The 9,931-nt window shown below is 48.7% G+C and overlaps 1 protein-coding gene across 1 annotated transcript; it reads left to right on the forward strand.

The window, feature by feature from the left end:
* The first annotated feature begins 3,790 nt into the window (after positions 1 to 3,790).
* On the forward strand, positions 3,791 to 6,910 carry CHAC1 (ChaC glutathione specific gamma-glutamylcyclotransferase 1). The gene is made up of 3 exons (XM_033145516.1): positions 3,791 to 4,181; positions 4,637 to 4,672; positions 5,763 to 6,910. The coding sequence occupies exons 1-3, from the start codon at positions 3,918 to 3,920 to the stop codon at positions 6,165 to 6,167; spliced, it is 705 nt and encodes a 234-aa protein (XP_033001407.1). The 5' UTR covers positions 3,791 to 3,917; the 3' UTR covers positions 6,168 to 6,910.
* The last annotated feature ends 3,021 nt before the right edge of the window (positions 6,911 to 9,931 follow it).

Genomic DNA, 9,931 nt, shown 5'->3' on the forward strand with positions numbered 1-9,931 from the left:
AATGTTCACCCTGGAGGGATAATTTATTTACTAAATATGAGCCAGTAATTCCACCCCTCCACTATAGCCTGGCCTGGAACAGTTTCTCACAGCAAAATTCTAATCTAGCCTGACTGGGATGCAGGTCTCGCAAAGCACAATTTCTGTTGCTGACTCTGCATACCAGAATCCCAAGTACTTGAACCAGCCTGCATTTGTCTTCATCCAATGATATAAAAGTTTGGGACATTTTGCCACCTGAGCAGTTGATAAGCTGAATTCCAAACTAGAAAGCGGTTATGAGGGACAGTGGGTCTCAAAGTTTTCCCACTCAGTTTTCATTGTCACAGGATCTTTCTACAAGGCTTTTTCATATACAAATTACGCTTTTATCTTCACATCAACCCCTGTGAAGTAGATTAAACTGAGGGAGAATTTATGTCATGCCACCCAGAAAGATACATGGCCGGGCAGGACATTAGCATTTCGGCATTTGCAACATGCTGTCCCTTCAGAAATGGAAATGTAGGTTCTGAAGCCATGGGTTTTAAGTTAAATAAATGCTGGACTAAGTGTTCATGTGAACATTTTAATTCAGTATCACTTTCAAAAAGTAAATAGAAGCATTTAAAAAAAATTCCAAATGATTCTGAAGGCACATTTTAAAACAAAGTACATAAAACCTTGAAAAGCTATTGCAAATTCTCTCTATGGTGCAACAAGAATGGGCCCAGTCAGCCCTGTACCTTGTCCGAGAGCTACTACAGAGGTTAACACTCATAATATAAGCAAGTTGATTAATATGCACGACTTAAATGTTTGACCTAGTGGGGTTAGGAAAGTCTAGTCAGTGAGCAGTTCAGCCTCTGCCTCTTCGTATCTTTCTTCCTCTGCCTGCCTAAATTGGAGAATTTGGGACCACACCCAACACGTCACTGTCTATTGCCTTTGAACCCACAGGCACTCTTGAGTCTTGCATGATCTATTTAGGTTACCGGGTGCTTCATGCCTCATCATTAGATATATGGGCACTCATAATGCAAACCTTTCTCTTGCCTTTATTATTATCTCCAGACCACTATCTATCTTTAAAGGTCATTAGAGATTTCTCAGACCAATCTTTACTCTTGATGCCGAGCCAATGTTTGAATTACAGGCTGGGCAGAGGAGGGCCAGCCTACTTTTCTTTTGACAGTCTCCTTAACCACAGTTTCTGAAGGCAACAGGGAAACTATGGTTTCATTAAAATGGATGGGAGGAGTCAGGCAGTAGAGCTTATTGATGTATTTAAGAGCCGCCTATGTCCCCATGCCCAGTACAGCAATTCAAGCACTGAGCTGCACATTGCCACTGAGATGGCTAATACCTTGACACCACTGTCAGAGCAAATTGTAACCACATCCTGTGCCTGGCCCACTCACTTAATCTCACATCCACTGCATTGTTATCCATGCATCCGGCAACCCTTGCAGAAACTGGTGAGCAAACAATTGTATTCATTCATTTTGGTCAAGTGACTAAAAGCAAGGTCGGATTCTTGCAATCGTTTTGTATTATCCACATGCATTTTCTGCACCCCACCCCTAAATCCTAGCTAGTAGCAGGGCTTTTTGCAGCCAGAACTCGCTGGAACTCAGTTCTGGCACCTCTCAGGTGGGTGGCATTGCAAGAGAACAAAGGAGGCGCTTGTGGTGAGTTCCAGCACCTCTTTTTCTAGAAAAAATAGCACTGGCAAGTAGTTCCATCTTACCACTGTCTGCTGAGGTGGCACAGCCCCTCAGGAAGCCATGAGGACCGGATCTCAGCACAGATACCCCCCACAGCAGCTGCTACTAGCACCACTGACTGTTCTGCTGGCCTCAAGCAACAGTTTGGCAACTGATGATGACACAGAATAGAGAGCAGATGGTGACAGGAGACACAGGCCTGGTTCTTGGTTATGAGAAGCCCTCAGCAAAATACCTTTGGTGGGCTCCCTGTTCTTCTTCTCAGCAGGTCTAATGCTCCTCTCTGTGGTGCCCACAGGGGGGGGGGAGAGAGAGAGAGAGAGAGACTGGGTGGAAGTGAAAGTTGCTCCTGCAAACACCTCTTCACTGTCCTAAGAACATAAGATCAGGACAAAGACCCACCAAGCCCAGCATCCTGATCTCACAGAGGTCTATGGAAAGGACCTGAGAGCAGCAGCACTCTCCCCACTCATGCTCCCCAGAAACTGACATCCAGGGATGTTCTGCCTCCCAAGGTACATAGCCATCATGGCTAGTAGCCTAATCTTTCTCATCCAGGGTGAATGTCAAACATCACAGGGCACCCTCTACCACCTGCAGTGGTGGTTTTGCTACCTCAGCATCCAAGGGGAAATCCAAGCCAGTAGGCCCTCCAAGTGGACTCTGGGGCCTCAGCAACTGCCTGGCCATGCTAAGCCAACACCCATCCTGCTCCAACCTCTTGCGCTTAAGCCAAACAACCTCTAAGGTGCCTGTGGTTCTCCTGCACGTGGGTTTCTTGTTAGCTGGAGAATATAGTTCGTCTTATGAGAGGATTTATGAAGATGCCTGTAACCAGAGCTGTAGCTATAGGAAGGGGAGGAGGCCGGCCTAGCCTTTTTTTGCCCCAGGTAGCCTCCAGAGGGGCACCATTGAGTACCCCAACCTGTGTGTGTGTGTGCGTAAATGCGCATTAGACATGTCTTTGACCCAGGTGAAGTAACATAGGGTTGGCATATTTCAAAAAGTAGAATTCCTGACACCCAAAATTAGATGAGCTTTTGGGGGGGAACAACCCCAAATTGTTGTGTTTGGGGGGGGGGATTTTAAGCTTTTTGAGCTGTTTCCGCTGCTTTTTCCATCGTGTTGCCATACATCTAGGTTTCCCCCTGACATTTGCCAAATCGGCAAAATCCTCCGGAAACCATTTTTACAACAAATAGCCAGGACGTGCCTAAATAATCCCTTGTTTCGCCCCGCCCCCTGCCCGAAACCATCACAAGGAGCATGCTTTTACCATAGAAATCTACCATAGAATACTATGGCATGGTAGAGCTGGGAGGCTCATCTAGTCCAGCCCGGGAAATATGCCAGAGATGGAGGAAAGGGTGCCTCTTTTTCTTTGTACTGTATACTGTATTGCTCGTTTCTATTTCGATATTTAAAATAACCAGTGGTGTACGATACAACAATCCCCACTCCGCACAGCCTCTAGAGGTGCCAATGTGATTTCATGGTACCCTCCCGCCAAGGGGGGGGGGGGTCCTGCCGACCAGCATTGATAGGCAGAGATCAGCATGTACTGTATTCTTTATCACGTGCAGCGCATAAACTGGGGGCAAACTACTGCCTCCAAATGCCCTCGGCAGCCAGTGCATAGACTTGCACCCCGTTAAGGCCACCCGCCAAAGCAGGTTTCTCCCCACCGACCCCGATTCTCCGCCCCCCGCCTGGCTCCGCCCGCAGCCCGGCCGAAAGGACCGCCTGATGCAATCACCTGCCTCCTTTGCTCGAAAGCTTCCAGCCGAGTTGCATCATCCCGGCTTGATGCAGCGGGCGGCGGGGGGGGGGGGGGACCCAATCGGCGCGCGCGCTCCGCCCGTGACCGACAGCTCCCTCTGAGCAATCCAGATTCCAGAGAGGCGGGACAATGCGCGGCTGCCGTGGCGCCGGAGGCGCTGATTGGAGAGTGGACGGCGCGAGCCGCCAGAATTCCATGACAGCTGGGTGGGGCTTGCCCGGCGAGCTGGTATTTAAAGAGGCTGGAGATGCAGGAGGCGCGCAGTTGCGTCCGCTTTGCTCTTGCCTTCTCGCCGCAAGCCAGCCAGCCAGCCAGCCACCGTGCCAAGCATTTGCCACCTTCTGTCCCGGGCAGCCTCCTTCCCCGGAGCGCAGGTCCAGCGCTGCCGCTTCCAGGTCGCAGGCTGCTTCCCGGGTTCCTCGCGCGGGGCCATGAAGCTGGATCCGCTGCCGCTGCACCCGCAGCATCCTCCTCCTCCCAGCGGAGGGGAGCGCCCCCTTGGGCGGCCGCAGCAGGAGGAAGACCTGGCCGCCACGGAAGGCGGGACGCCCAAATCCCCGCTGTGGGTCTTCGGCTACGGCTCGCTGGTGTGGAGACCCGATTTCGAGTTCACGTCGCGCAAAGTGGGCTTCATCCGCGGCTACACCCGCCGCTTCTGGCAAGGAGACACCTTCCACCGAGGCAGCGAGAAGATGGTGAGAGGAGGCGCCCCTTTGCTGGGGGGAGAGAGAGGTCGGGGCGGGGGTGATGGATGGGCGCCTCTATCCTGGGTCTCCCTCGAGGTGGAGGTGGGGGTGATGGATGGGTGCCTCTCTGTCCTGTCTCTCTTGGGAAGAATGCTTGTGGGTGGCGACCCGGATGGTGGTCCAGGTTTGGAAGGGGTGGGTGGCATTTGCTGCTGAGGGAGCTGGTTTGAAGAGGGGCTGCAGATCCGCAGGACTCCTTTTGCCCTTGGCTTAGCATTGCCCATGTGGTGGCTGGAGAGCAGCTTGTGCCTCCTGTGTGGTTGGCCTGCAGTGCTGGCGCTGTGCGGGTCTCCTTGTGGAGCATCCTTGGGTGTGGCGGTGCTTCGCTTGCGCTTTCTGGATGGAAATCTGATACTGTATGTTAACTCTGACTTTCCTCTCCCTCCCTTTCCTCTCCTGTTTAGCCTGGTAGAGTGGTCACCCTCCAAGAGGATTATGAGGTAAGTTATTTATGCCTACATCTTTATCCAGTTCATTCAACACACCTGTAAAGCAAGGCTTAATCTGGGTTCTTCTGGGCATAATCCAGAACAGTTCTAAAAGAGTTCACCACCTAGACATGTAGCATTTGTTGTTTCTATGGCTTTAGGAGGATGCCCAAAATATATCAATAAACATTAGGCAGTTGGGATAGTGGGATGCTGTGTATATAGTAAGGGACCACGAACATAGGCTTATCTTCAGGTGATGAGAGAAAGCTGAGATAATATTTGAGACATCCTACAGGAGAAATAGTTGCTGAAAAATATTTGGTATGTGGTTGAGTCAATGGTGCCATGTCCTTCCTGGAGCCTCTGTAAGAGCCGATTGGATTAATCACTCAGTGGGTAGGCTGGAGTGGAAGGAATAGCCTGTGTTTTTTATAATGTAGTGGTCTCTGACTTCTCCAGCCTGCCTCAAAGTCCTTTAAAATGAGTTTGGACTTGGCAGCAAGCTGTATGTTATGCATAGCTGGACAGGAGATGAGCAAATGCAAAATTGCTTCAGTTGGTAAGGAGTGTGGAGGCTGCTCTGTGAGCAAGTCTTAGTATTTCTTTGTGTTATCAAGACATGTAGTAAAATGAGCAGAAAATTGTCAAAAATGTCTTTGTGTGGAAATCAAATTTAAGTCTCTATCATTTATTATATGGTCATAGACCCACTGAAAGTTTAAGTCTGAGACATAATAGAGGAGCAAAACAGAGCTGATCAGATGCATTTTGGACCAACCTGTAGCCTTTCTGAGAACTGCTTCTGTATGAGTTTTCAGAATAAAAATGTAAAAGTGATGGACAAGGTGATCAGAAAATCTATCTGTGCTCTCCTTTCATGTCACAAAAGGAGTTGTCGCAACAAGGATAATGGTGCTTTCTTTTGAAGAGACATTTATCCATCTCTGACCAGTGCCTTTTAGGAGCCTTGTGTGACCTAGTTAACAGGTTTATGTAAAAAACAGGAGTTTCATCAGCTTCCAGGATATAATAATGCATATGATTCTGTTTCTGCCTCGGTCGCAGCAAGTAATCCTTGTCAAAAAATATTTCATTGCAGGGTTGCACATGGGGTGTTGCCTATGAACTCCGTGGTGATCAAATTGCTGCTTCGCTCAAATATTTAAATATGCGGGAAGCCGTGCTTGGAGGCTACGACACCAAGCTGGTGAAGTTCCATCCCCAGGATAAAGAGACTGATGAGCCTATCCTAGCGCTGGTTTACATTGCAACCCCGCAGAATCCCTCCTACCTTGGTCCAGCATCTGAAGAGGACATTGCAGCTCAAATAATAGTTTCCAGCGGCCGTTCTGGCCACAATATAGAGTACCTGCTGCGGTTGGCGGACTTCATGCGCTACTTTTGCCCTCAGGTAGAAGATGAGCACTTGTTCTCAATTGAGGAGGCTCTGATCTCCATCCTGCCCTACATATACCAACCTGAGGAGTCTTCAGTGGAAGAATGAACATGACTCTGCCCTCCAGAGGGGCTGAAGTATACCTTCTTGACCAAGAACAGGAGCAAACACAACACACTTTTTAATACAACTAAAAGTCAGATGAATAAAGCCAATGGGTGAAGTAGTTTTAAGAGGGGAGGGATACTTCTTGTCATTGGACTGGCAGTGGAAACTGGAGAGAGCCTCCATTGTTGCAGGTTGAGAAGCTGCCTGAAAAATGCTCTTGAAGGCTCCAATCCTATGCATGCTAATCTGGGAGCAAGTCCTATTGCATTTGCTGAGGCTTACTTCTGAGTAGATTTGCAAACGGGGGTTGAGGAAGTCAAACAGTGTTCTTTTTCATCTTCAAAGGGAAGGGGCAGAAGCTATACAATGTGCTTTTCTTAAAAGCGGTTCTGAAGCGCCCCTGCCCCCGCCCCAAATCACCCTAAGCAGGGACTTGGCAGCAGCGTTGAAATGCTGTGAGCTTTGCTCTACCTCACAAACTGGCAGAAGAGCCACAAGTGTGTGGCACATAGTGTCATCTAGGTCAAAGGAGTCGGCCTTTTCTCCAGCCTCTGCTATAGTGGCTTGACCTTCACTAGTACGCCCAGGGTTGAGTGCAATATGAACTTGTATCACCTTCTGTAGGCTCAGACGGGGCCAAATTTGCTTTCGACTTGTCTTAAGTGAACAGTTAATGCACTACTTTTTATATATAACTTGAAGATGTATTTATTGTAATGAATATATATATATATATTTCTTGAAGGGAAAGTGTCCCAAGTTGTTTGCTCGTCTCCTAGTAAATGCCCTGCAGGGCAGGGAATGGCTCAAGTTTGTGTGATGGGGTCATGCCTTCTGGTTTCAGAACCATTTTAGGTACAAGAGTTTCCAATCTAAGTCGGCAGCTACAAGCCTGCTCCATTGAGGCAGCATTCTGAAAACAGTTCAGCTATGTGCCACCTGGTGTACAATATTACTGTCTTCCTCCTGTAAATACTACATCTGTCTCCTTTCTGCTTATGTGACTGCAAGGTGTAAACACCAAAAACTCTGTCATTTATATCCAATTTTCACTACATTCTGATTCATCAAACAGCTCTTCCCCCCCTCCCCCAATATCCAAGCTTTGTAAAAGCACAAGACATTAATGTCTCTGGATTCATTAGGCATGAACATAAAAGGCCTGTGCTGAGTAGACTCTAGAGCACTGGTGGGTGATCTGTGAGCCATTCAGATGCTGTTGGACTCCTGACTTCCATCAGCCCTAATGATCAGGGATGAGGGAAGCTGGAGTCCAGCAACAGGTGAGGACCACAGGCTCCCCAGCCCTGATGATTGGACAAGGTAAGGTAAGGTAAGCTGGCTGTAGTTCCCTGTTTCAATGACATTCTGTGAGAGAGACCGCTGCTCTTGCTCTTTTGTTAACACAGCTTGGGACGTTGTGTTCCAGGAGGAGAAGAGCCCAATACTTGACTTCTCGCTGCTGTTTGTGTACATAAGGAGGAACTGTGTGTGCCTCTTGTGCACAGACATAAACCAAACTGACATTATAGTTACATCAATTAGAGAAGGGAAACTTACCATGGATTTTATTGGTCTTTGCCATGGGATTTCTTGCAAAAGGTATATGGAGAGGCCTGGGTAACTACCCATCAGCAAAGCTGTTGTTCCTTCACCAACAGCCAGTTGACTTGGGTCTTCTGAAATGATTTGCTCGGTCAGCATTTTTTTTCTGCCGTGCATCCGTCATAAGCACTACATAATGGGATGCATGATGTAGGGGTAGATGTGGCCCACTGGTTTCCCACCCTGGGGGTCTTACGTCAAGATGGCATCCTTGTCCCTTTCAAATCCCATTTCTAAAACTTGCAATGGACAGGATGTGCATGATGCCTCTGCAACCTCTCCATGTGGACATAATGCAACACCAGGAGCAGAGGGTTTATCATCTTTCACGCCCACCAGTGGCAGCTGAATGTCCCTCCTATAAGGCAGAAGTGACTTGTCATTTGGAAACTTCTTTTCTGCACTGGAGGCACCATAAAAGTACAATGCTCCTGAGCAACCTTCTGCTTGTACCCAGTTCAGACAGTAGTGGTAAATGCTGAAGCCCCACACCTTAGCGGTTTTCTTGAATGAAAGCAGGTGCTAGACTGAATCTCCTGCATTCTATAAGCGTTCAGTTCCTGCTTCTGGTGCCTTGGCAGGGATGGAATCTTGCTTGGAACCAGAAGGCCTTTTTATCTGAGAGGCAGCAGCTCATACTGGCTAATGCCCAATTTTGTTTGGCCACAATTAATGTTCAGTAGATGAAGCTGGAAGCCTTCTGCCATGGGAGTACGTCTCTGCATATTTCAGTGGAGAAATTTGAATATCCTGGGAAACAAAAGTGCTGTGTTTGGCCCTGAACTGCAGTTTCCTCCCCCACTATCACGCTGCAAGGATGCCTATGAAAATATTTTTTTAGAGTTTGGACTGTGGCTGCCCAAGTAGCATAAGCACCTACTGCACATCGCATTGCTGGTACTGAAAACTCATGCACCCCATACTGACATTGAGTTGTGGGGCAGAGACACGAGATAGACACACAAACACAATTTTAAGCCAGGAATGGTAAAGATGTGGCCCTCTAGACGGTGTATCCTCATTTCCCATCAGTCCCAGCCAGCATTGCTGAGGGGAGCTGTAGCCTATCAACATCTATAGTTTCCCCACTCCTGGTCAAAACACTTCTAGATGTGGAGTGTGTCCCTGTTGTACAGCATGGAAACATAGGAGCCATCACTATCAGGCCCACGACTCTCTGCAGGGGCCCATGGCCAAGCCTCAGAACATCTCGCCTCTGCTGCTGGGTGCTCTACTTTGTTGCTGTCACCTGTCCACTTGCCTTCTCTGAACATGCCGTCACTGAGAAGAGGAGGTGACGGCACAGCATCTTCCACTTGGCTTCACCTTTCCCTCCGGGCAGCTGTCTGGACGGGTCTCAGAGGGTGAGGGCAAGTGACTGGGCAGCAGTGAAGAGGGGAGCCCCTCAAAAAAGGCTCCCATTTTGGGCATTTTGCTCAAGCACCCCGTAAAAAGCACCCCGTAAAAAGCAACCCAGAGCAGTTATGGAGCTCCACGGTAGTGACAGAGGGCACCCAAAACATGCTCACCATTGGCAAACAAGCACCTTTTCGGTTTTCTGGTGGTGATCATTGCTGCCCAGCTCATGTTCTCGGAGAAGGACATGCGGTCTCCTCTGTTGTCACAATGAGCCTCTGAGCATCTCTGGAGGTGCAGAATAGCTTGCTGATTTCAGAGTGTTTCCAAACTCTGTTCAGAGTGGCAGCAGGGATGGCCCTTTTTCCCTGCTCCAGAATCCAGATCAGGAGGACCTGGGTGTTCACACTGGCCCCCTGGCGTTTGCGCAGCATCTCCCAAGTGATGTGATGCCGCAGAGAAAAAGACCTTTGGAAGAGGGGCTTGGGGGGCGTCAGAGGCTGTTCATTCCTAACCTTGAGTGCACAAATCTGCATCTCCTCTTTTTTAAAGCAGCAGAACAGCTGTGGATTAACCACATTGCACAAATACTCTGGGCAGAGTCTTGTGAACCTCTGCCCAGATTAAGTTCTGGAGGGTTTCTCTTATCAAGCTGTTGTTGGAATGGTAGAAAAATGCCTCCAAGGGCAAGAGCTTCACCTGAAGTGCAGAAGCACAATTCTCTCCCTCCAAGGATGTCAATAAAGGCTCAAGGGAGGAAACAAGGGAGCTGCCTGCCTTCCCACTTCCAAGAAACAGTTATG

The sequence above is a fragment of the Lacerta agilis genome, chromosome 1 (genome assembly GCF_009819535.1).
Source record: "Lacerta agilis isolate rLacAgi1 chromosome 1, rLacAgi1.pri, whole genome shotgun sequence".
Lineage (NCBI taxonomy): Eukaryota > Metazoa > Chordata > Lepidosauria > Squamata > Lacertidae > Lacerta > Lacerta agilis.

Coding starts and splice junctions, on each gene's coding strand:
- CHAC1 (XM_033145516.1), top strand. CDS start 3,918: ATGAAGCTGGATCCGCTGCCGCTGCACCCGCAGCATCCTCCTCCTCCC. Junction 4,182..4,636: donor ACCGAGGCAGCGAGAAGATG/GTGAGAGGAGGC, acceptor TCTCCTGTTTAG/CCTGGTAGAGTGGTCACCCT. Junction 4,673..5,762: donor CCCTCCAAGAGGATTATGAG/GTAAGTTATTTA, acceptor ATTTCATTGCAG/GGTTGCACATGGGGTGTTGC.